The sequence below is a fragment of the Natrix helvetica genome (assembly GCF_964273705.1).
Source record: "Natrix helvetica genome assembly, chromosome: 3".
NCBI lineage: Eukaryota > Metazoa > Chordata > Lepidosauria > Squamata > Natricidae > Natrix > Natrix helvetica.
In genome coordinates, this window is record NC_138549.1 from 166,356,204 (window position 1) to 166,379,931 (window position 23,728).

Genomic DNA, 23,728 nt, shown 5'->3' on the forward strand with positions numbered 1-23,728 from the left:
TTAGGCTTCCCTAAAAAGCACGAAGCAAATTCTAGGTCCCAACAAAACCCCTTTTATTATCAAATGTGAATTGCTCTCATTCACATTCAGCAAAGGCCTGATAAAGAATCTTTCAAAGGTGAATTTATGACCACAGACCTTATCTAGCTTAGAAAGCTGCCACGTAAATATTTTCCAAACGCAGTGCTGTGCAAGGAAAGACTTGGCACAGAGTCTCTGAGATTCACGGACAGATCTTCACACTCCTGAAATGAATGAATGAAATGAATGTTCCTTCTAGGGTACATTTTAGAAGTAGTTTGTGGTTACCTTCTTCCTAGGGCAGGGAAACAAGTATTATCACAAAGTCACACAATTGGCTTTGGGTCCAAGGCAGACTACCATGTTTCCCTGAAAATAAGACAGGGTCTTATTTTCTTTTGACCCCCGAAATAAGCACTTGGCCTTATTTTCGGGGAGGTCTTATTATTTTTGAGGTGCAAGAGGTGGCAAACATGGTCACCGCATGGCTGCTGCTGTGTTGCAATATTTTCAGGGAGGACGTATTTTCAGGGGAGGGCTTATTTTAGCGCATGTGCTCGAAAGCCCGATAGGGCTTATTATCCAGGGAAGTCTTATTTTCAGGGAAACAGGGGTAGGTGCTGGCTAATCAGCTAGACATCGTGGTAGAAGATAAGGATCAGAAGACAGCAGTGGTGATAGAAGTAGAACTCAGGGTCTCTTGGTGTCTACCTTTAACCACAGCAAACGGGCTCTCATGGTTGCATTTTGTGTGTACATCTGTGTGTGTACATGTGTGTGTGTGTGTGTGTGAGAGAGAGAGAGAGAGATGATGCCAAGCAATGCATTATACTGCTAAAAGTGGGGATTCTTAAGAAATAAAACCATGGAAGCAAAGTTCTATCACGCCAATTGTATATTATACCCCATACTTGCATTAAAAAGAACCACCCTCTTCCATTTAAAAACGCTGAAGGATAAATTCTCCCTAACAACTTCTAATAAAATTCGTGTACACTTATGCAGATGAAGCTTTTAGTGTTTCTTATTTTAAAAATGTATAAAACGCGGCAGTTCTTTGCTGAGCTTACAAGTGCAGGACAGGAAGAGACGTGAGCCATTTTTAAAACACACACCTTCTGAGTCAGCATTTCTTTTTTTCTGGGTGGTTTTGATTTAACGTGCTGCAGTTGATTGAAAGTGTATCTTAAAAGGCCATGTTTTATTTGCCTCCAATAATGTTCTGCTTCTTTGAACTTTGCTTCTTTGAAGAAGACTCCTCAGTTTCTTAAATAAATAAATAAAGTAAGCAAGCATCCACAAAGCTGCGTTTGAACATTGCCACTGATTCTTGCAAGAATCTTATTCAATAAAGATTTCTCTCCCTCTCACTCTCTCTCTCTCTCTCTCTCTCCTAGCTCCCTAGGTTTCCTTCCAAAAGGAAATCAAACTCTGAGGAATCCGCATTCTTCTTCTTCCCAGTGACTAATGTAGACAAAATAGCCCTTTGAAAATAGCCACTTAAGTCTCACTGATTATTTGATGTATTTTATTTTATTATATCAATCTACATGACAAACATGACAATTAACCATGGGTAAAAATGCAATTACTCTATTACTGTAATATATGGGACAATATGCTGATTCTGGAAACCGCTTAGAGAGGGCTGTAAAGCACTGTGAAGTGGTATATAAGTCTAAATGCTATTGCTATATCAAAATTAATATTCATAATAATAAAGTGAGGGTAAGGATGCATTCTCATTTTAAGGAGAATCGTACTAAAGTATTTGAACGTACTGCTACTACTACATACTGCTTGATCCCAAACAAACCTTCATTCAATTGTTGGCAAAGAATACCTATTAATACTTTGGTCTAATGATTAAGGCACTAGACTAGAAACCAGGGGACTGTAAGTTCTAGTTCCACCTTAGGCATGAAAGCTGGCCGTGTGACTTTGAGCCAATCACCAAAAGAGTATGAGTTCTAGTCCTGGCTTAGGTAACAAGGCCAGCTGGATTACTTTGGGCCAATTACCAAGAGACTGTGAATTCTAGCTTTGCCTTAGGCGTAAAAGCCAGCTAGGTGACTGTGGGCCAATCACTTTCTCTCTCAACCCAACCCACTGATTGCTGTGGGGAAAATAGGAGGAAGTATTAATAATGTTCAACAGCTCAAGTTATTTATAAAAATAATAAAGATGGGATAAAGATGTGTGTGTGTGTGTGTGTGTGTGAGAGAGAGAGATGATAGATAGATAGATAGATAGATAGATAGATAGATAGATAGATAGATAGATAGACAGACAGACAGACAGACAGACAGACAGACAGACAGACAGACAGACAGACATTGTAAGGCACTTGGTAAGCCACTTTTTCTATAAATTAGACCTTGATTTCACCTTTCAGTATAGCATAGTGATTCCACCCCATCCCCAAAGTCTACAGTTGGGTGTCCCAGGAGGAGGCTTCAAAGAGATAGAGAGATGATAGTCACAACTGTGAAAGGGTGAAATTTCAGCAGGTTCTGGAGAACCGGTAGCGGAAATTTTGAGTAGTTCAGAGAACCGGCAAATACCACCTCTGGCTGGCCCCAGAATGGGGTGCGAATGGAGATTTTGCAGTATCTTTCCCCTGACATGCCCACCAAGCCACGCCCACAGAACCGGTAGTTAAAAAAATTGAATTTTACCACTGGTCTGTCCCCCTTTTAACACGCAATGTAAATAAACGGGGCGTGGATTTGCCCAGCTTCAACAGTAGAGGGATCATAACCATTTAAATTTGATAAATAAATAAATAATAAATAAATAAATAAATAAATAAATAAATAATTAATAAATAAATAAATAAATGATAAATAAATAAATAAATAAATAAATAAATAAATAAATAAATAAATAAATAAATAAAAACCAAACCTTATTAAATATTCTGGGCGAGTCCAACATTCAGTGAGCATTTTATTGCTGTTGAATCATCCCCATTTTAAGATCGTAGGTAAGTAATTTTCCACTATTTAAAATAATCCTCTGCTTGTTTACCAAAAAAGGACTATTTCATATCCTCTGTGTGAACTGGAATAAGCAGCACGATATTGGTTAGCAGGAAAATAACGTAAAGTAGAAATAGAAGAGTCGTTACTTGAATTGTGCCAAAATGAAAAGAAAAGAAAACAGGGAGAGGTTTTTGAATTATTTCTCCCAAGAAAGTAGATTTTTCCTCCAACGCTTTTATAAGCATTTGCTATATATATTTTTCAATGTGAAGTAGTGACTTGGGTTTTGAATTAGGAGCAGGAAATCCCATTTCAAATTTATCTTCAACCATGGAAGCTCAACAATAAGAAGGAATTTGACTCGTCAGTCACTCTCTGGGTCAAGGCTATTTCATGGGGATATTATAAGGATTAATCATAGAGAGCTGTGATTGTGCAGTGGTTAGAATGCAGTATTGCAGGCTAATTCTGCCAGCAGTTCGATTCTCACCGGCTGAAGGTTGACTCAGCCTTCCATCCTTCCAAGGTGAATAAAATGAGGACCCAGAATGTTGGGGGCAATATGCTGACTTGTAAGCCACTTAGAGAGGGCTATAAACAGTGGTGGGTTTCTAAATATTTTAGAACCTCTTCTGTGGGTGTGGCCTGCTTTGTGGGAGTGGCTTGCCACCCATGTGACCTGGTGGGAGTGGCTTGCCAGCCATGTAACTGGGTGGGTGTGGCCAACTTGTAAAATGTGGTGAAACTCGCTTAACAACGCTCTTGCTTAGCAACCAAAATGTTGGCTCAGAAACTCTAGCATTTGAAGCATGGAAGTCCTAAAGCTGTCAAGTTACAAGAGCTTTGCACCCCTAAGTCTTTAGAAAAAAACCCCAGGGGTGTTCAAACTTGACAGTTTTAAGACTTGTGGAGTTCAACTCCCAGAATTCCTCCTCCAGTCATGTTGGCTGAGGAACTCTGGCGTTGAAGTGTGCAAGTCCTAAAGCTGTCAAGTTACAAGAGCTTTGCACCCCTAAGCCTTTAGAAAAAACCCCCAGGGGTGTTCAAACTTGACAGCTTTAAGACTTGTGGACTTCAACTCCCAGAATTCCTCCTCTCACTCTTCATCTTGATGATGTGCGGACGGGCGGGGGGGAGGGAGCTGGAACAGGTTCTAAACGGCACTGTAGATTTGTGGAACCTCTTCTATAGAAGAGCTTAGAACTGGCAGGAACCCACCCCTGGCTATAAAGCACTGTGAAGTGCTATATGTCTAAGTGCTATTGCTAGTGCCATTAATTAGTTAAATGTGAATGTAATTCCTGAACTGAAGGTTTCAGCTGTCAGGTGATATTCAGAAAGTTCTGACGAGTTCTGGAGAACCGATAGCGGAAATTTTGAATAGTTCGGAGAATTGGTAAATACCACCTCTGACTGACCCCGCCCCCATCTATTCTCTGCCTCCCGAGTTCCAGCTGATCAGGAAGGAATGGAGATTTTGCAGTAACCTTCCCCTGGAGTGGGAATGGAATGAAGATTTTACAGTGTCCATTCCCTGGAGTGTGGAGGGAACAGAGATTTTACAGTATCTTTTCCCTGGAGTGGGGAGGGAATGGAGATTTTACAGTATCCTTCCCCTGCCACGCCCACCAAGCCACGCCCACAGAACTGGTTGTAAAAAAATTTGACTCGCACCACTGACTTTAACCATCAGAATTTAAAAATTAGTGTTATGGGGAAGAATGGGGGCATCATATATTAAGAGAAAGGAAAGAGCATGAGACAATTATGCCAAAATAAGTGGAACAGATGTATAGGAATTCTTGATTTAGACTGTACAGTATGTAATATGCAAGACAGATGGTGGATTTTCAAGGTGTCTTTTTATGCCCTCTTCAGAATTAATTATCATACAATAGCTGTGTGGCTTAGAGAGACCTTTAAAGAATTTTGGGTAAGAAAAGATGGTCACCCAATATTAATAACGACATGATGATTTATTCCTATTGTATATAATGGAAGCAGTTGAACATAAATTAAATGCAGAAATAGCTCCAGTTTCAATCTTTGGGTTTATTGGTAAACCCTAGCATAATTAGTGAAAATAAATAGCTTGAATATTTATGGCACAGTGTATTTCTTTAAGGTTAATCAAGGTAATATGCAGATATATGCGGGGGGGGGGGGACTTGGAATAATTGTTTGGAAAAGTTCCATCTGAGAAATTTTGTTACAGGGCCAATGTCCCAAAGGCACAGTTCAAAAGGCAACTGGACTTTCTTGGGGGTTTTTTCCTTGAAAAAGTTTCACTTCTCATCCAAAAATCTTCTTTAGTCCTTCAGAAGAACTGAAGAAGCTTCTTGGATGAGAAGCAACATGTTTTCAAGGGAAAAAAGCAAGAAAGTCTAGTTGCCTTTTGAACAGCATCTTTGGGACAGCCGTGACCTGGATGACTGAAAATCTCCATAGATATTTAGGAAGCCCATGTTTAAACCAAAATCCAGTTTGTTGTACTAATTAAAGCATTAGGCTATAAGTTGGCGGCTTTGAGTTCTAGTCAAGCACAAAGCCAACTAGGTGACCTTGGGCCAGTCACTCTCTCTCAGCCCTGGGAATGGAATGGAATGGAATAGAATAGAATATGGAATGGAATAGAATGGAATGGAATGGAATGGAATAGAATAGAATAGAATAGAATAGAATAGAATAGAATAGAATAGAATATGGAATGGAATAGAATATGGAATGGAATGGAATAGAATATGGAATGGAATGAAAGGAATAGAATGGAAGAATGGAATAGAGTAGAGTAAAGTAGAGTAGAATAGAATAGAATAGAATAGAATAGAATAGAATAGAATATGGAATGAAATGGGATGGAATAGAATAGAAAATGGAATGGAAGGAATAGAATATAATAGAATAGAATGGAATGAATGGAATAGACTATGGAATGGAATGGAATGGAATGGAAGGAACAGAATGGAATAGAATGGAATGGAATGGAATAGAATATGGAATGGATGGAATGGAATGGAAGGAATAGAATAGAATAGAATATGGAATGGAAGGAATAGAATGGAATGGAATAGAATAGAATATGGAATGGAATGGAAGGAATAGAATAGAATGGAATGGAATGGGATGGGATGGGATGGGATGGGATGGGATGGAATGGAATGGAATAGAATATGGAATGGAATAGAAGAATAGAATGGAATGGAATAGAATATGGAATGGAATATGGAATATGGAATGGAATATGGAATGGAATAGAAGAATAGAATGGAATGGAATAGAATATGGAATGGAATATGGAATGGAATGGAATAGAATATGGAATAGAATGGAATGGAATAGAATATGGAATGGAATGGAAAGGAATGGAATGGAAGAATAGAATAGAATAGAATAGAATAGAATAGAATAGAATAGAATAGAATAGAATAGAATACAGTTTTCCCGAAATATGACTTATCCTGAAAGTAAGTTCTAGCTTGATTTTTCCACTTGTGCCCAATATAAGCCCTACCCCCCAAAAAATAGGCCCTAATTAAGACCCCACCCACTCCAGGATGCACGGGTAAAAATCAAGCTAGGGGGATGGATAGGTGGGTGGAGCTGCCCTACTGCTTATCTTTGGGCAGTTGCAGCCAGGCCTCACACACCACGACACCTGCCTTGCCAGCCCATTTCTTCTGTGGCCCGCAGGGTTTTCTGAAAGACCTCTGCAGCTGATTGATCCAGAGCTCTGTTTTCGGCTGCAGAGGCCTTCAGGAAAGCCTTGCCAGCGGCAGAAGTTTCTGAAAGTCTCTGACAGCTAAAAGGAGGCTGGGGGCAACACGTGTGAGTGAGTTGAGTCAGTGAATGACATTCCCTCCCCCTCCCCGAAAATAAGACGTGGTGCCTTTTTTGGTGGCAAAAAAAATATAACACAGGGTCTTATTTTCAGGAAAACATGGGCAGAATAGAATAGAATAGCTGGAAGGGACCTTGGAGGTCTTCTAGTCCATCCCCCTGCTTAAGCAGGAGAAACTATACTATTTAGAAAGGTGGCTGTCTCGTCTCCTGTTAAAAACCTCCAGAATAGTTAGCAGAAACAGATCAAGTGGAACATCTGCCTTGCCTCAAGAAATAGGGTAAACCTAGACAGTCAACATCTGGATTCAGCGTATTTCCACATTAGACATTATATGAATCGTCGATGAAAATTGCTCAGTCCTTTTCCATAAAGAATTCAGGACATAGTAATCCAAAGTATTGGTTGTTGTGTTGTGTTATGTCCAATTACAGTGCCACGTTCTCTACTTAGATTACATTCAGGGGTGAAATGCTACCAGTTTGCATGAACTGGTGGGGACGATTGACATTGGTTCTGCAAACCGGTAGTAAAAAAAAGCTTCCGAGGAACGCACGGGTCAGTTGTGAGCTGTACGATTATCGGAAGTTTTCCCCCCCTCCTCTTTTTAAAGCATTTTTCCCCTGCCTATTCGCCTAAACCGGCAGAAAAAAAGTGCTTAAAAAGTGAAAAAAAAATGCTTCTGATAATCACACGGCTCACAGCTGATTCGCACACTCATCGGAAGCTTTCCCCCTCACTTTTAAAGCATTTTCTTTCCTGCCTATTCGCCAGAACCGGCAGGAAAAAGTGCTTTTAAAAGTGAAAAAAAGGTTCCCATGATCGCACGACAGAGCTGAATCTTTTTTTTCACTTATACAATACAAATACAATACAATAGTAGAGTTGGAAGGGACCTTGGAGGTCTTCTAGTCCAACCCCCTGCCTAGGCAGGAAACCCTATACCGTTCCAGACAAATGGCTATCCAACATCTTCTTAAAGACTTCCAGTGTTGGGGCATTCACAACTTCTGGAGGCAAGCTGTTCCACTGATTAATTGTTCTGTCAGGAAGTTTCTCCTCAGTTCTAAGTTGCTTCTCTCCTTGGTTAGTTTCCACCCATTGCTTCTTGTTCTGTCCTCAGGTGCCTTGGAGAATAGCTTGACTCCCTCTTCTTTGTGGCAACCCCTGAGATATTGGAACACTGCTATCATGTCTCCCCTAGTCCTTCTTTCTCTTAAGCTAGACATACCTAGTTCCTGCAACCGTTCTTCATATGTTTTAGTCTCCAGTCCCCTAATCATCTTTGTTGCTCTTCTCTGCACGCTTTCTAGAGTCTCCACATCTTTTTTACATCGTGGCGACCAGAACTGAATGCAGTATTCCAAGTGTGGCCTTATAAAGGCATTATAAAGTGGTATTAACACTTCACGTGATCTTGATTCTATCCCTCTGTTGATGCAGCCTAGAACTGTGTTGGCTTTTTTGGCAGCTGCTTCTTAAAGCATTTTTTATTACCAGTTCGGGCAAATAGGTAGTGAAAAACACTTTAACAATTAAAAAAAGTTACAAAATATAAACAATTCTATATAGAATAGAATATAAAGATGTATTACCATTGGATGATTTCAGGATGGTGTAATGAAATGCCATAATATAAATTTACTTTAAATTTAGTATACTTCACATAAAAAAGGATGTAATAATAGCTATACTCAATGAATGCTTAATAATCATAATAATTGTATACATATATGATGATATGAATAATGGAATGTGCTGTAATGAGTAAGTTGACATATGAAATTAGAGAACAAGAAGATAAACAATTTTATAGGATATGGGATTTATTTTATCCGTGGTCAGATTTAAAAAAAAAAGATGGAATTGAACATTACTAGAGAATGTTACCAATACCAAAATAATAGAATGATTTAGAATAGGATATAAAAATACTATTGGATATATTGAAGATGATGTAATGAATTATTATAATATAAATGAGCCCATATTTAGAATACCTCATTTAAAATGAAGAAATAATAGTAATAGTCAAACAAATGAAGTACTATAATAATAATGTATATAAATATATTTTATTGACAATACGTGACTTTTTATAAAGTTTAAGCGATGACTATGGAAAGGATGCAAAAAAACTTTGTAACCAATCGACACACTATACGCAATGGAAGATGTTTTTTATGTTATATGTTTTGTTTGTCTATGTTTGTTTAAAAATAAAAATTTTAGAATGTTGAAATTTCTTTTTTAAAAGTCGGCCACGCCCACCCTGTCACATGACCTTACCACCACCAAGCCACACCCACCAAACCACGCCCAGAGAACAGGCCCCTTTCAGAGACTCAAAGGAAGCATGGGGAAGACAAAAACGCCCCCCTCCGCGGTGCAGGAGGCCATCTAGGCCAAGCCCACCATGGCCACGCCCACTCAACAACTGGGCAGAGAACCCATTGCTGAAATTTTTGAAGCCCACCCCCTGGTCATAAGTCACTTTTTCAGTGCCGTTGTAACTTTAAGCAGTCACTAAACAAATGTTTGTAAGTAGAGGACTACCTGTTGTGTTTTTGTTTTATTGTACTCTGGGCTGACTCCTATAAAGAACCAAAGCAGTGAATTTCTAGTCTTGGTTCTTTTAAAAAAAAACTGGCTGAGGAGTAGATCTCCTTTTAAAAGGAGATACTTTTGGACAGAATGAACTTGACGCATTAACTCCAGCCAACTCTCGTTTCCTTCTTTTGAAAAACAGCATTGCAAAAAGCTTTTAAGCACTAAGGGCACACCTCCAAAGCAGAGAAGCCACGCTACGGTTATTGCTTAAGTGAAGAATGTTGTAATTAAAATCCCCTGCCTTCTCTGACTGCGTTAGCTCTTCTCCTCCCTGGTACAGTTCTGTTTATTGATGTCCCTTTTAAAAAATTAAATAGCCGGGAGTGAGATCTACATGTCGCACATTAAACCGGAGAAATCTCGTAAAAAATAAATATTCGGCAGAATACCAGGGATTTGGGAGGGGGGGAAGGGAAGGAACCCTAAAAGTTGATTATTCTATTAGTTCTCCTGCTGTTTATTTATTTATTTAATTTCTCTGCCAGCAGAGATCCCCCTGAGAGATTAAAACCGCGGACTAATGCACAGATGGGGGCGAAATACTTGAAAGTCATCTAGATATTAAGAATTTAAATCTTTTAGCCTCAGTGATTTGAACAGAAAGCCAATTATGGACCTGAATTAGTTTTCAAATTAAGCCCCAATTTAAAGGTTTGTGGAAATTAATCCTTTAAGGCATAGCCTTGCATTTTCTACATCACCCTACGTGAAGATGCAAGATTTCAGATTTACTGTCATGAGGAAGAAAAAGAAGGGGGGGGGAGGACGTTTGTTTTTACCTGATTGTGCACTTAATGGAGAAAACGCTCCACGTCTCACCATGTACAATCCTGGTAATAAAAAGACATGGAAGAGAACTGCTCGAGTGAGTTGTCAAAATTACAGGGGGTGGGGGGAGGAGATGAAAATGAGAAACTTGCAGATGGCAGAATTAACCATTGCAGTGATTCACTTCACAAATGTGGCAAGAAAGGTTGTAAAATGGGGCAAGCTTCACATAACAAATGTCCCACTTAGCCACAGAAATTTTGGGCCTAATTCTGGTTGTCAATCGAGAACTACCTGCTCTCTCAAATGAATTGTAACTCTATCTCAGCCCTAATAGAGAACCTAAATTCACTTCAAGCATTCTGAGTAAGAGAACCCAAGAATGTAGCTCCCGAAACTCAGAGGGGATTAGAGAAGCTAGGATTTCTGGTTGCTTGGGCAAGATAGGTGTTTCTCACTTGCCTGAAACTTCACTTTTTATCTATGCATCCAAGAACATGAGGTAGGCTTTTGCTAAGGCACCTAAATAGTTGATCAGAGAGAATTGGTGGGCTTTTCAACATCGAAACAAAGCGATTTGTGGATAGAAAGAGATGATAGGTAAAGGTTCCCCTTGCACATATATGCTGGTCCTTCCTGGCTCTAGGGGGCAGTACTCATCTCCATTTCAAAGCTGAAGAGCCAGCGTTGTCCGAAGACGTCACCGTGTCATGTGGCTGGCATGACTAAACGCCGAAGGCGCACAGAACGCTGTTATCTTCCCACCAAAGGTGGTTCCTATTTTTCTACTTGTATTTTTACATGCTTTCGAACTGTTAGGTTGGCAGAAGCTGGAACAAGTAACGGGAGCTCACTCCATTACGGGTGCTAGGGATTTGAACTGCCGAACTTTCTGATCGACAAGCTCAGTGTCTTAGCCACTGAGCCACTGAGCGTCCCTCATGATAAAACACTGCAAAACTGCAAAAACTGAGAGTCCTTAACTTACAACCGGTGACTTAATATCTATGTAGATTCCCAATCATCCAGGTCATGGTTGTCCCAAAGCTGCTTTCCCGAAGACAACCGGACTGCCTTGGTTTCTTTTTCCTTGAAAACATTTCGCTTCTCATTCAAGAAGCTTCTTCAGTTCTGACTGAAGAAGCTTCTTAGATGAGAAGCAAAACATTTCAAGGGGGTGGGGGTGGGGGGAAGCAAGAAAGTCCAGTTGCCTTTTGGAAAGCACCTCTGAGTTGACTTAGTAACCCCCACCCCCTCAAAAAACCAAGTACTTATTATCACCCAATTCCAAAGTTATGATAGCTGCCCCTCCCCCCCAATTTCAACCATTTAGGGTTGAAATCCACATTTGCAGTCATTTGCAGCATCCCACACTAACTTGACTGGGATTTCGTGAAAAATCGTTGTTTGCGCCCTATAACGAGCAATGGACTCTCTTAAACTGCCACATTCACTTCACATTCATGTTTGTAAAATCAGGCCAGTCATGTGATTACCTTTGCAGGGAAGGCTCCATTACTGTTGTAAATTGAGGACTACCTCTATGTGCAAACAGAAATAAGATTTAGTATGACATTTCGCATAAAAATCCTTTTCTTTTGGAGTCAGGCAGTTTTCAGATCAACAATTGATTATCCAGGGTAAATGAAAAGTTTCCTGAACAATACAAGGTTTGTGTTCCTTTATTTTATTTTATTATTTTTTTGTATAGACTTCCCTATTCATCCTATGTCAAAAGCAGAAGGACACTGCTGTCTAGTGATAGCATAGATCATCCTGGACCTTCTCATTCTCTAGCGTGATGGATAGAAAGACCTGACAAGGATGTATCAACCTGTCTTCTCTAATAATACAATTGTCAGTTCCAGGTTGCATTGCTTGTTCATGAGGAGAAAATATTCTTATTGAAGGTTGGACAGAAAAAGAGAGGGGGGCGGACGAGAACCCATACATATCTTGATTATTTATTTATTAATCATATATCAAATTTAGATATTGTCCATCTCCCTCACAGAATGATGCTGGCCAATTTAAAAAGCCAATTTATTTGAGGGGCTGCCACAGCGAGGAAAGGGTCAAGCTATTTTCCAAAGCACCCGATGGCCAGACAAGGAATAATGGATGGAAACTGATCTAGGAGAGATTCAACCTGGAAATAAGGAAAAGTTTTCTGGCAGTGAGAAGAGTCAACCAGCGGAACAGAAGTTGCCTTTGGAAGTTGTGGGAGCTTCATCACTGGAGGCTTTCAAGAAGAGATTGGACTGCCATCTGTCAGAAATGGTGTAGGGTTTCCTGCTGGGGTAGGGGGTTGGACTAGATGACCTACATGGTCCCTTCCAACTCTGTTAATCTGAAATCTGAAAAGATACGATGCTTTTCCTATGATACCAATCTTCTCTCTCTCAAAAAAACCAATATGCAATCTCCTCCACTCTCCCTCCCTTTTCCCTTCCCCAAAGCAGTGATCAAATCCCTTCTAATGTCTACCCAAAATGGCCTATTTGTTTTCTTAATCAAGTGCTTAATTTTCTTAACATGAAAAGTATGGCTTCAATCGTTCACAGTGGGAGTCCTCTTGCATCCTTCATGCCATCTCTTCAGGCGCCTCTGTTCGTTTTCCTCACTAAGGTGTCTCTCCGTGTAGCTCTTGAGAGGTTGAGGATCCAGCAAATCTAGCAATAATAAACTTCCTTTATTAATTAGGTTAGCTTCTGGAAAGGTCATGGAGAACACCAGCTGAATTTCAATAAAAAGCCACGTCAAAAGGATGACAACACTTTTTCGTGTAAAGAATGTGCTTTATTGACTAGGATCCACAATCAGTGGCAGCATCTGATTCACCTTGGCTGATCTCAGATAAGATAAGCAAGGTCAGGCTTGGCTATGATTTTGATGGTTGATACTAGGAATATACATATTGATACATGGGATGTAGTGACTCAGTGGCTAAGATGCTCAGTTTATCGATAAGAAGTGTTGGCAGGTCGGCAGGTTGAAACCCTAGCTCTGCGTAACGGAGTGAGCTCACGTTACTTGTCCCAGGTTCTGCCAACCTAGCAATTCAAAAGCATGTAAAATGCAAATACAAAAAAATAGGAACTACCATCTGCACATTTGCAGAGCTGCCAGGAGAAGGGAACAACTAAGGAACAAGGGTGGATTCAGGAATAAAGCACAGGTGGACGGTGAATGACCCCTCCCATAGGGAATAAGGAGGAGCGAAAGGGGAGGGGAGTTTGCAGGAGACAATTCGTTCAATTCATTAGGGTGAAGATCTGTTCCTGACTTCTTGCCAAGCATTGCCTGCTACAGAGTGGCATTTGGAAGATATCAGCCTGGAGCCCACTTAACAACGCTCTTGCTTAGCAACCAAAATGTTGGCTCAGAAATTCTGGCATTTGAAGCACACAAGTCTTAAAGCTGTCAAGTTACAAGACCCTTGCACCCCTAAAAAATCCCAGGGGTGTTCAAACTTGGCAGCTTTAAGACTTGTGGAGTTCAACTCCCAGAATTCCTCCTCTGGCTCTTCATCTTGATGATGTGCGAATAGGCGGGGGTGGGGAGCTGGAACCGGTTCTAAATGGCACTGTAGATTTGTGGAACCTCTTCTATAGAAAAGGTTAGAACTGGTTTTGGTTTGGTTTATTTGGATTTATATGCCGCCCTTCTCCAAAGGGACTCAGAACTGGCAGGAGCCCACCCCTGGACTGGAGGCTAAAACATATGAAGAACGGCTTCAGGAACTAGGTATGTCTAATGAAAAGAAGGACTAGGGGTGACCTGATAGCAGTCATCCAATATCTCAGGTTCTGCCACAAAGAAGAGGGAGTCAAGCTATTCTCCAAAGCACCTGAGGGCAGGACAAGAAGCAATGGGTGGAAACTCATCAAGGAGAGAAGCAACCTAGAACTAAGGAGAAATTTCCTGACAGAACAATTAATCAATGGAACAACATGCCTCCAGAAGTTGTGAATGCTCCAACACTGGACGTTTTAAAGATGTTGGATATTTATTTGTCTGAAGTGGTGTAGGGTTTCCTGCCTAAGCAAGGGGTTGGACTAGAAGACCTTCAAGGTCCCTTCCAACTCTGTTATTCTAATTCTAATTCTTGTTTGCCATAATCAACAGAAGGAGATCAAATATCTTTCTCATAAACTGTCCGTGTCAACCTGAAGGTCAAAACCAGCATTTGTCCATTTAGTACCATTCAGGGGTGTTGGGTGATGATACCTCAGGAAGACCATAAACATAATGGTGATGATATAAGGATTAGATGAACAGGCTGTCTGGGAATTGTGCAAAAGGCAATTTCCTTTCGAAAACCTTTTCAAAGAATACAAACCTGGAAACCAGTCTCAAGCGTTCAATGTACGTTCTGGCATTTCAGCTACAAGACAGCTAAAGGGTTTTATACAAATATCCAGGCTGTTATTGTATGGAAAGAAGAAAATGAATTTCGTCTCTTCACTCCCTAACATTAAAGTTCACAAGATAGGCTTACGGGTATATATAAACTTCATCATTCTATTTACCCAGAGCCTGGAAAATATATATTTAAGAGGACTGAAATAGCCAACCAGGCATGTTATTTTGATATTCAATTTTAAATTTCATCAATGTTATCAGTTCCCCTCAGCCTGGAAAGAAGGATTTTCAGTTGGGGTGGAGGCTTAATACACATAGGGGTAATTTTATTTCCTGTGCCAGGGCTTCTGAATATGCTTGGCATAGGTAAGGCCACCTGAAGCCCTGCAGTCCTGCTGGTTTTTACTCATTGTGTTCAGTAAATGAAGAGAAATAACATAGAGCAGCGATGGTGAACCTTTTTGTAAAGGCATGCCAAAATTGTGCATGTGCGTACTATTGCACCCACATGCATGCCCACTCCCACAATTCAATGCGCCTCACCCACGTGTGCATGCGTATGCAGCCCCTACCCCTCTCATGTGTGTATGACCCCCTCACCCCACATGGGGGGGAGTTTTGCCCTCCCCAGGTTCTGGAGGCTTTCCTAAAGCCTGGGGTGGGCAAAAACACCCTCCGCGCCCCCTCCCCCTCCCCGGGGACCCTCCAGAAGCCAGAAATGGATCATTTCTGAACTTCCGGTTGGCCCGTTGGCCCTGTTTTTCACCCTCCCCAGGCTATGGAGGCTTTCCTGAAGCCTGGGGGGGGGCAAAAACGGCCTCCCGGCCCTCCGGAAGACTGAAAATCAGCAGGCTGTCACACACATGTGCGCCGGAGCTGACAGCTCGCGTGCCAGCAAATATGGCCCTGCGTGCCACCTGTGGCGCATGTGCCATAGGTTCACCATCGCTGATATAGAGCAATCTTCACCCAGCTTCCAGTTCAGATGTACCATTTCGTTCTTAGTTTACTCTGAAATCTCGATTGCAGTGCCTGAAAAAACAACAACATAGACACAGCCCTTACCTCCCTCTCCTCCTCACCCCAGAAACTGTACATTTATGAAAAGCGTAGAAAGAGGGAGAAAAAGGAAAGTGATAAATGAGAGAGCAGGTGATAAACAATTGTTGGAAGAAATGTCCTTCTGGGTTCAGTTCCAAGTGGAGAAAAAGACACTGGATTCTTGGAAGTTGCTTGGAAAGAAGGTTTATTGATGAACAGGATCACATGGCTTGAGATGTTGGAGGCTAAGGGTGCCTGGGTTTTATGCCCTCCCTGGGCTTTTGAATTTGAGCTTGTATTCTGATTGGTTGTCAGACTCTCATGGGGCCATGCAGGGGCAACTCTGTAGGTTGTCCTGAGTCGCAAGCTTGGTTGACTCTTGCTGGGTGATGATGTAATGAAAAAGCTTTATGGCTCTGCCTGAAGGAGGTAGATCTTTGTTATGTAGAATAGACTGATTCAGGCCTTAATGGCCCATTGACAAAGATGGTGGTGGTGGGGCTGCGTCTCTGCCTCCCTTGTAGGGGAAATATTCTGCCCTTTTAATATTTCCTAACATATTTCATTTTTCTAGGAGAGGGGTGGGTAATAATTTCCTACACTATTATGTGTTTTTTCAACATTGGAAGGAGGGTTAGAAATGGTTTGCCATGGCTTAGGGATGTCAGAATTGGAAAGTTTATCTTGTTTTATCTGCTTGTCTGTTCTGAATGTCTTCCCCATAACTAAACTTTTGTCTTTTCTCCTCAATTAGTTATGTGTGTAGGGTACAATCTACAAAATATCACATCTTCCTCAGGAAAATGGCTAGAAGGGAAAAATTAAGTACAAAGCCATAATTAACTCAGGTCAATGGAGAGCTAATGTAATAAGGTTACTGCTACATATCTTTCTGTAATGAGTTGCATATTTTTTGTCTGGGGAGGGAGAGATAATTAAATTAACTATCATGTAGTTTGAAAATTAGACCAAAAAGGTTAACAAACTTTAATGGTGTGGTAATAACAACAGTTTATAAACACAAACCGTAAGGTACAGGTCAGTACAAAATAATTATCATTGTCTTGTGTTTAAATCACAGCAGTAGACAAACTGTTGTTGGGAAAGGTGACTTGCTGGGAAAACGTGATTTGGAGGCAAAATCTGCAAAGTGGAAGGATTTTGGGGGAAGGAAGGATGGCCTCTTGGTAAATGCCTCATTACTTCCCCGTTTTATGCATTTTAAGTCTGCCTAATGAGCATCAATCTTGCTTTAATGTAAGTTGGTATAATAGATATTCTAATGCAGCCATAAAAATGAAAATATTGGGACAGAGCCGCTCATACAGTTTAGATTTTAATGTCAAAAACAATTCTACGGGGTCCTTGATACTCTCCGAACTTGGTTGTTTTCTTGTAGATATTTCATCACCTAAATTAGACTAGAATAGAATAGAATTCTTTATTGGCCAAGTGTGATTGGACACACAAGGAATTTGTCTTTGGTGCATATGCTCTCAGCGTACATAAAAGAAAAGATACATTCGTCACGAATCATAAAGTACAACAGTGAATGATAGGCATTGGGTACAAATAAGCAATCAAATCATACTAGGAAACAATCAATATAAATCGTAAGGATACAAGCAACAAAGTTACAGTCATACAGTCATAAGTGGGAGGAGATGGGTGATAGGAACGATGAGAAGATTAATAGTAATAGTAATGCAGACTTAGTAAATAATTTAAGAGTGCTAAGGCAGTGGTTCTCAACCTGTGGGTCAGGACTCCTTTGTGGGTCGAATGACCCGTTCACAGGGATCGCCTAAGATAATCGGAAAACACATATTTTTGAAAAAATACGGAAAACATAAAATAATTTTATGGTTGGGGGTCACCACAACATGAGGAACTGTATTAAAGGGTCGCGGCATTAGGAAGGGGATTATTTGTTTAGCAGAGTGATGGCGTTCAGGAAAAAACTGTTCTTAGGTAACATCATCCGTGCTGGTTTGGGAAAATCAGTACTAGCATGGATGATGTTACCTAATCTGGGTAATAAAACATCTGCAAGAAAACAGCCAAGTCGAGCAAGCACCAACAACTTCTCATTTCAACCCTCAACAACACATATTATCCTTAGTTACAAACAATTCTTAATGTGAAATGGGTGTAATAAATTCAGTGAAGGTCAGCCATCCCCTTTAGCCCAGTGCCACAGGCACAGGGATGACATAGTGAAAAACATCAAACATTTTTTTTAAAAAAAACCAACGTCTAGCCAAACACGGAAAAAAAAGAAAAAGAAACAGGCCATTAACCATTGGTAGAAGAAAAAAATGGAGCAATTATAAACCTTAGCAGTAACAGATAGTCCTTGACTTATGACCACAATTGGCACTGGAAAATTCATTGTTAAGCAGTGTAGTCATTAAAGTGACAGATCATATGGCCAAAACATTTTTTTTGCTGCAATCATTCACAAATCACCGCGATCATTAATAACATGTATTAATGAATTAGGGACCCGGCAGCTCAGTGATTAAGACGCTGAGCTTGTTGATCAGAAAGGTCAGAGTTCGGTGGTTCGAATCCCTAGCGCCACGTAACGAAGTGAGCTCCCATTACTTGTCCCAGCTTCTGCCTACCTAAAGTTCGAAAGCACATAAAAATGCAAGTAGAAAAATAGGAACCACCTTTGGTGGGAAGGTAAGAGCGTTCCGTGCACCTTCGGCGTTTAGTCATGCCGGCCACATGACCACGGAGACGTCTTCGGATAGTGCTGGCTTTGAAACAGAGATGAGCACCGCCCCCTAGAATCGGGAACGACTATCACATATGTGCGAGGGGAATCTTTAGCGTTAGTTTTTATTAATGAATTGTGACCACGTAACCATGAGGATGTTGCAATTGCCATAAGTGTGAGGCTCAGTCATGAGTTATTTTTTTCATTGCCATTGGTAACATCAAACAGTTGCTAAATGAATGGTCATGAGTCAAGGGCTACCTGTACCTTCTCCTCCACCTCCAGTAATAAAGTCAGTTCAAGAAAGAGCAACATAAAAACAGGGCAAATGATTTAAAAGTTCTCAAGCACTCCAGCAATAAGTAAATGGCTAAATTTGCCAGACAAATTTCAGCACAGTACTACTAAATCTGATTAGGAACAAAGTCCTAATAGCTTTGTTGGAAAGGTCAGGCAAGCAAGCAACATCACAAATTGGTAGCTGGCAAGTCAGAGCACAGAACAATTTTACCTGGAACAGGAAAAAAAAACCCACAGACTCATTTATTCGCTTGATTCTATGATTCTTCACCTGTCAGGATCCTGTACTTCAATGTCATTTCCAACTCTTTGATCCTACGATTTAAGAATGGCACTCTTATCTTAATCCCCAGAATAACCATTCACTGTTCCTTTTTTTTAAAAGAAAAAAAAGTAACCTTTTAATTACTTTCTAGGTCCAGATTATTTGAGGCCACAAAAGCTGCTTTATAAAGAAAGGAATGGAGAACTTTGCATGGGTCATACGATCAGAAGCAAATTGGTGCAGCTGTGGATGATCAATTTTTAAGAAGAGCTGTAACCCAACTTTTCTCAGCTCTGCAGTGGAATTTCTTATCTTCTGGAGGGGGACTTGCAAAATTATTCCTTTTTTTAGAAAAATGCATATGGCTAGTATTGGGAAATAGTCAGCTGAACCTACCACAGTTGAAGGTCATCCATCAAAAGTAAAAGCCACCAAATTTAGCCCCCAAAGAAGGAAATGCTTTTCACATGGGGCATAGTAAGGGTGTGGAATTCACTGCCAGCTCGTTAAACATTATCCATGAACATTTATTATTATTGTAATCAGCTAAAAATTATTTACTATTTATATCATATCTCCTCTCATCAGACCCAAGAGAGATTACATCTTTATAACAAAATCTAGACAAAAATTTATTAGTAAAATTAATAAATCTTTTTCCCAGGTTCCAATTTGTAGTTTATATCCAAGTTGCTTCTACTAGTTAAAATTATTATTTTGTTATTATTATCATAATGAATTATTTGTTAACAAATAAACATTTAAAGAAACAATCTAAAAGCATCTACAAAGTCCTACTTATTAATCACCAATTAATTAATCACTATTAATTTTGATGGCTGTTTATAGCCTTCTGAATCACAAGGCAACCAGAGAAGGTATTCAGCCGGTTCGGACTGGTTCACCCAAACCAGTAGTGGAAATCATGGGTGGGCATGCCCCCGCCCCCGCCCACCTTCCCCAGCTTTATGCTGTCCTATTTTTGAGGCTGGGCACATGCACGGAAGGCACGCCCCACGCTTTGCATGCACATATGTACGAAATGGGTAGGCACGCGCAGAGCAAACCAGTGGTAACTAAATGTGTGATCCATTGCTGCAGGCATCATGTTTTGTATATTCCGCTATGTGCATTAAATGTGGAAGAGGATTGTTGCCCTCCAGTTCAGCTTCCGAGAGATATCCTTTAAATTGGCCAATATTTGACAGAGAATATGGGCTACATGGATCTGATCCAGCCATTCTGATATTTCTCCATTATCTGAAATCTCAAACGTTCATCTTCTACCTTCTTCTATTTCTCTCTTCTTTCTTCCAACTGAGTATACTCAATTGTTTGTTAGCATAATTGAGTCCCTTCTACATAACACCGCCCAGTTTGAATACCATTCTTTACACTGATCTCATGATCAACTGGAGAAAGCAACTGATGAGTTTGTGGTGATCTTTACATGCTGTGGGTTAGGGTTGCAATTCATGACCCATCAAACTACAGGTAGTCCTTGACCTACAACAGTTCATTTAGTGACTGTTCAAAGTTGCAACAGCGCTGAAAAAAGTTACAACAGCACTGAAAAAAGTAACTAATGACTATTTTTCACAGTTACAACCTTTGAAGCATCCCCATGATCGTGTGATCAAAATTCAAATGCTTGGTTCTCAAATTAGAAGACATTTTTCCTTATGTCCTCCTCCTTAATGTTACCAAAATTCTCCTCTACTTTAAGAAAAGAAAAAATTACCTGGAGACCTTCTTCATCTTCTGATGCCCTCCAGCTGTGAAAGAGTTCTACCATAATTCATGGCCAGTATGATAACAAATTCTCTTTTTACAACCCTGTAATCCCTTAATTTGGTGTAGAGTCAGGGCAACGGGAAGGGGCTGAGCATTTACTCGCCAGATGCCTTTCCTGACACCAGGTGGAGTTCACAGCAGATATTTTTCTTTGAGCCCTAGGCGAGAAATACCTGCCGCTACCTAGGATTGAACTCTCAACCTTCCAAATGGGAGGTGAGTGTCTTCACCACTAAGCCATCATGCCACTCATGACAAGTATGATCAATAGAAAATAATCATATATCTTAGAATTGAAGAGAATGAAAATGCTGGAGGGCCTCAGATTTAGTAAGAAGTGGAGAAGGTGACCCACAAAATTCACCCACTGGCCTCTAGGAATTGAATTTTATCAGTGTTGTGGCCCACCAGCCAGTGGAGCTGGCAGCAGATTCGGACAGTGAGGAGGTTGGGGAGGAACCAGGGCCAGTCCTGGAGTCTGGGGAAGGCTCTGATGAGAGCTCTGTGTTGGAGGCAGAGAGGGGGCCAGGGCCGTATGCCAGTTATCAGCTGCCTTCCGAGTCAGACATCAGTGAGGCAGTCGAACAGCTGGAGTCTGTTCCCAGTGTGTGCATGCACAGAGTTGCCAGATGAAGGGAACGGCTAAAGAACAAGGCTCAATGTGGGAGGAAGGCCACAGGTGGACAATGAATGGCCCCTCCCAGAGGAAATAAAAGAGGAGCAAATGGGGAGTGGAGTTTGCAGGAGACAATTAGTTCGCTTAATTGGTTTGTGACTCTCCGAGACTCCTTGCCAAGTTTTGCAGACATCGGTCTGGCAGCTCTCCAAGCCAGATAAGGTCTGTGACTGTAAATCCTCCCTTGAAAGACCTTGCTGGATGTGAATGAGCAGCATTCCCAGCAAATTAATAAAAGGGATTTTTGTTGGGACAAGAAGTTGGCTTCATGCTCTTGGGAAGCCTCGGTCAGAACAATCAGTCCCATTCTTGTGGACCATTTGATTGATTCTATTGTCATTTCTACCTTGTGTGAAGGAACCTACGTGATGACAGTGACGGCCAACGATGCTGATGACAGCACCACAGCAAATGGGATGGTGAGATACCGCATTGTGACTCAAACACCCCAAAGTCCATCCCAGAATATGTTTACCATTAACAGCGAGACTGGAGATATAGTGACAGTGGCAGCAGGACTTGACCGAGAGGTAAGAGAGCAACTTCTTTGATTGACAAATTAAGCTGTTGGTACTCCCCATTCATGGCTACAGGCAGTCCTTGACTTAACAACCATTCGTCTCGTGATTGTTTGAAATTACAATGGCACTGAAGAAAAGTTGTTTATAGTCATTTTTTGAAGCCACGGTGGCACAGTGGTTAGAGTGCAGTACTGCAAGATATGTCTGCTGACTCCGGCTGCCTGCAATTTGGCAGTTCAAATCTCACCAGGCTCAAGGTTGACTCAGCCTTCCATCCTTGGGTAAAATGAGGACCCAAATTGTTGGGGGCAATAGGCTGACTCTATAAACTGCTTAGAGAGGGCTGTTAAGCACTGTAAAGTGGTATATAAGTCCTAATGCTATTGCTAATTTTGACATGACCATTGCAGCATTCCCTGTGATCATGTGATCAGAATTTGGAGGCTTGGCAGCTGGATCATATGACCATTGCTGTGTCCCAAGGTCATGTGATCCCCTTTTAAAACCTTCAAACAAGCAAAGTCAACGCGGATGCCAGGTTCACTTAACAACCATGTTGCTTTCTTAACAGCTGCAGAGATTCACTTAACAACTATGACAAGAAAGCTTGTCAAAGGGGGGCGAAACTCATTTAACAGCTTGCAAACTTACTTGCTAAATGTTAACTAACAACTAACAGACATTTTGGGCTTATTTGTGATCGTACGTTGAGGACTATCTTTATTTTTTTCCTCTCCAAAGTAGATTAACTCGGTCTGTACAAGGGGTGTTGTAGAAGAGTAGTCTCAAATAAGAATATTTTAAATTCCAATGTTGCCTTTAAGCAAACGTGTCTTATACGTTTGTTTGCTTTTTGTGTGTGGTGGTTGTTCTGTCCCGATTTTCTTTACTGTGTTTTATCATCTTTAAGTTTACGTTTCAATGAAGAAGCCAGAAAGGTCAAATAAAAAAAATAGATAATAACTGAGCATCCCAGTGGCTTTCAACCCATCCTCACTGCCCACAGTCCAGCACATGCTTAAAGTGCTTCAAAAAAGCCTGAGCATAGCCTAATCTATTTGAAGATTAGGAGCATATGGCACGCTGCATATGCTCTTTTAAATTGGGATTGTCTGCCAATTAAGTATTTATTCTTTGTACTCAGGCAGTAAAGCCTGAATGAAATAATCGGCTGGCCTACATCTGTGAATTTTAACTGTATTTCATTGTTGCGGAATGATGGAGCAAACAATTTGCTAGTAGAGGAATAGCAATAGATGCAAAACAATTCCTGCATTCCTCCTGCTTTTCTTCTGCTGTTTGTCTCCTAGTCGTTGTTTTGCCTTTTGATGCCTTCTGCCACTTGATCCATCATCTTGGAATCTCACCCAATAAGCAATCAAGAGATATCAGAGGTATCCGTTGATCGCTTATCTCATAAATGGCAATTATATCCAGGTGGCAAGAAAGTTAAGGGAACAAAACTGTTCAAAATGTTCTTAGGCTTTCCATCTTAATGAACTCAGTATAAATGAGGGCTGGAAATTCCTCTTGCTTCCTTCTAATGTTCACAATTAAAACCTCTTTTATTAATTGACTGTGAATTCTGCTCAATCATATCCAGCAAAGTTTTTCAAGGGAGGATTTATAGTCACAGACCTTATCTGGCTTGGAGAGCTGACAGGCCGATGTCTGCAAAAGTTAACAAGGAGTCTCAGAGAGTCACGAATCAATTAAGCAAACTAATTATCTCCTGCAAACTCCACTCCCCTTTTGCTCCTCTTTGATTTCCTCTGGGAGGGGCCATTTATCATCCACCTGTGGCCTTACTCCATAGTTGA

General features: G+C 40.7%; 1 protein-coding gene across 3 annotated transcripts in view; it reads left to right on the forward strand.

Annotated features, from left to right (window-relative positions):
- Positions 1-23,728, forward strand: part of CDH4 (cadherin 4) — a 1,160,485-nt gene that overhangs the window by 981,474 nt on the left and 155,283 nt on the right. For all 3 annotated transcript variants that reach the window (XM_081948625.1, XM_081948626.1, XM_081948627.1), the window contains one exon: positions 21,745-21,917. In XM_081948625.1, coding sequence (XP_081804751.1) covers positions 21,745-21,917 — 173 coding nt within the window. The remainder of the gene's footprint in view (positions 1-21,744; positions 21,918-23,728) is intronic.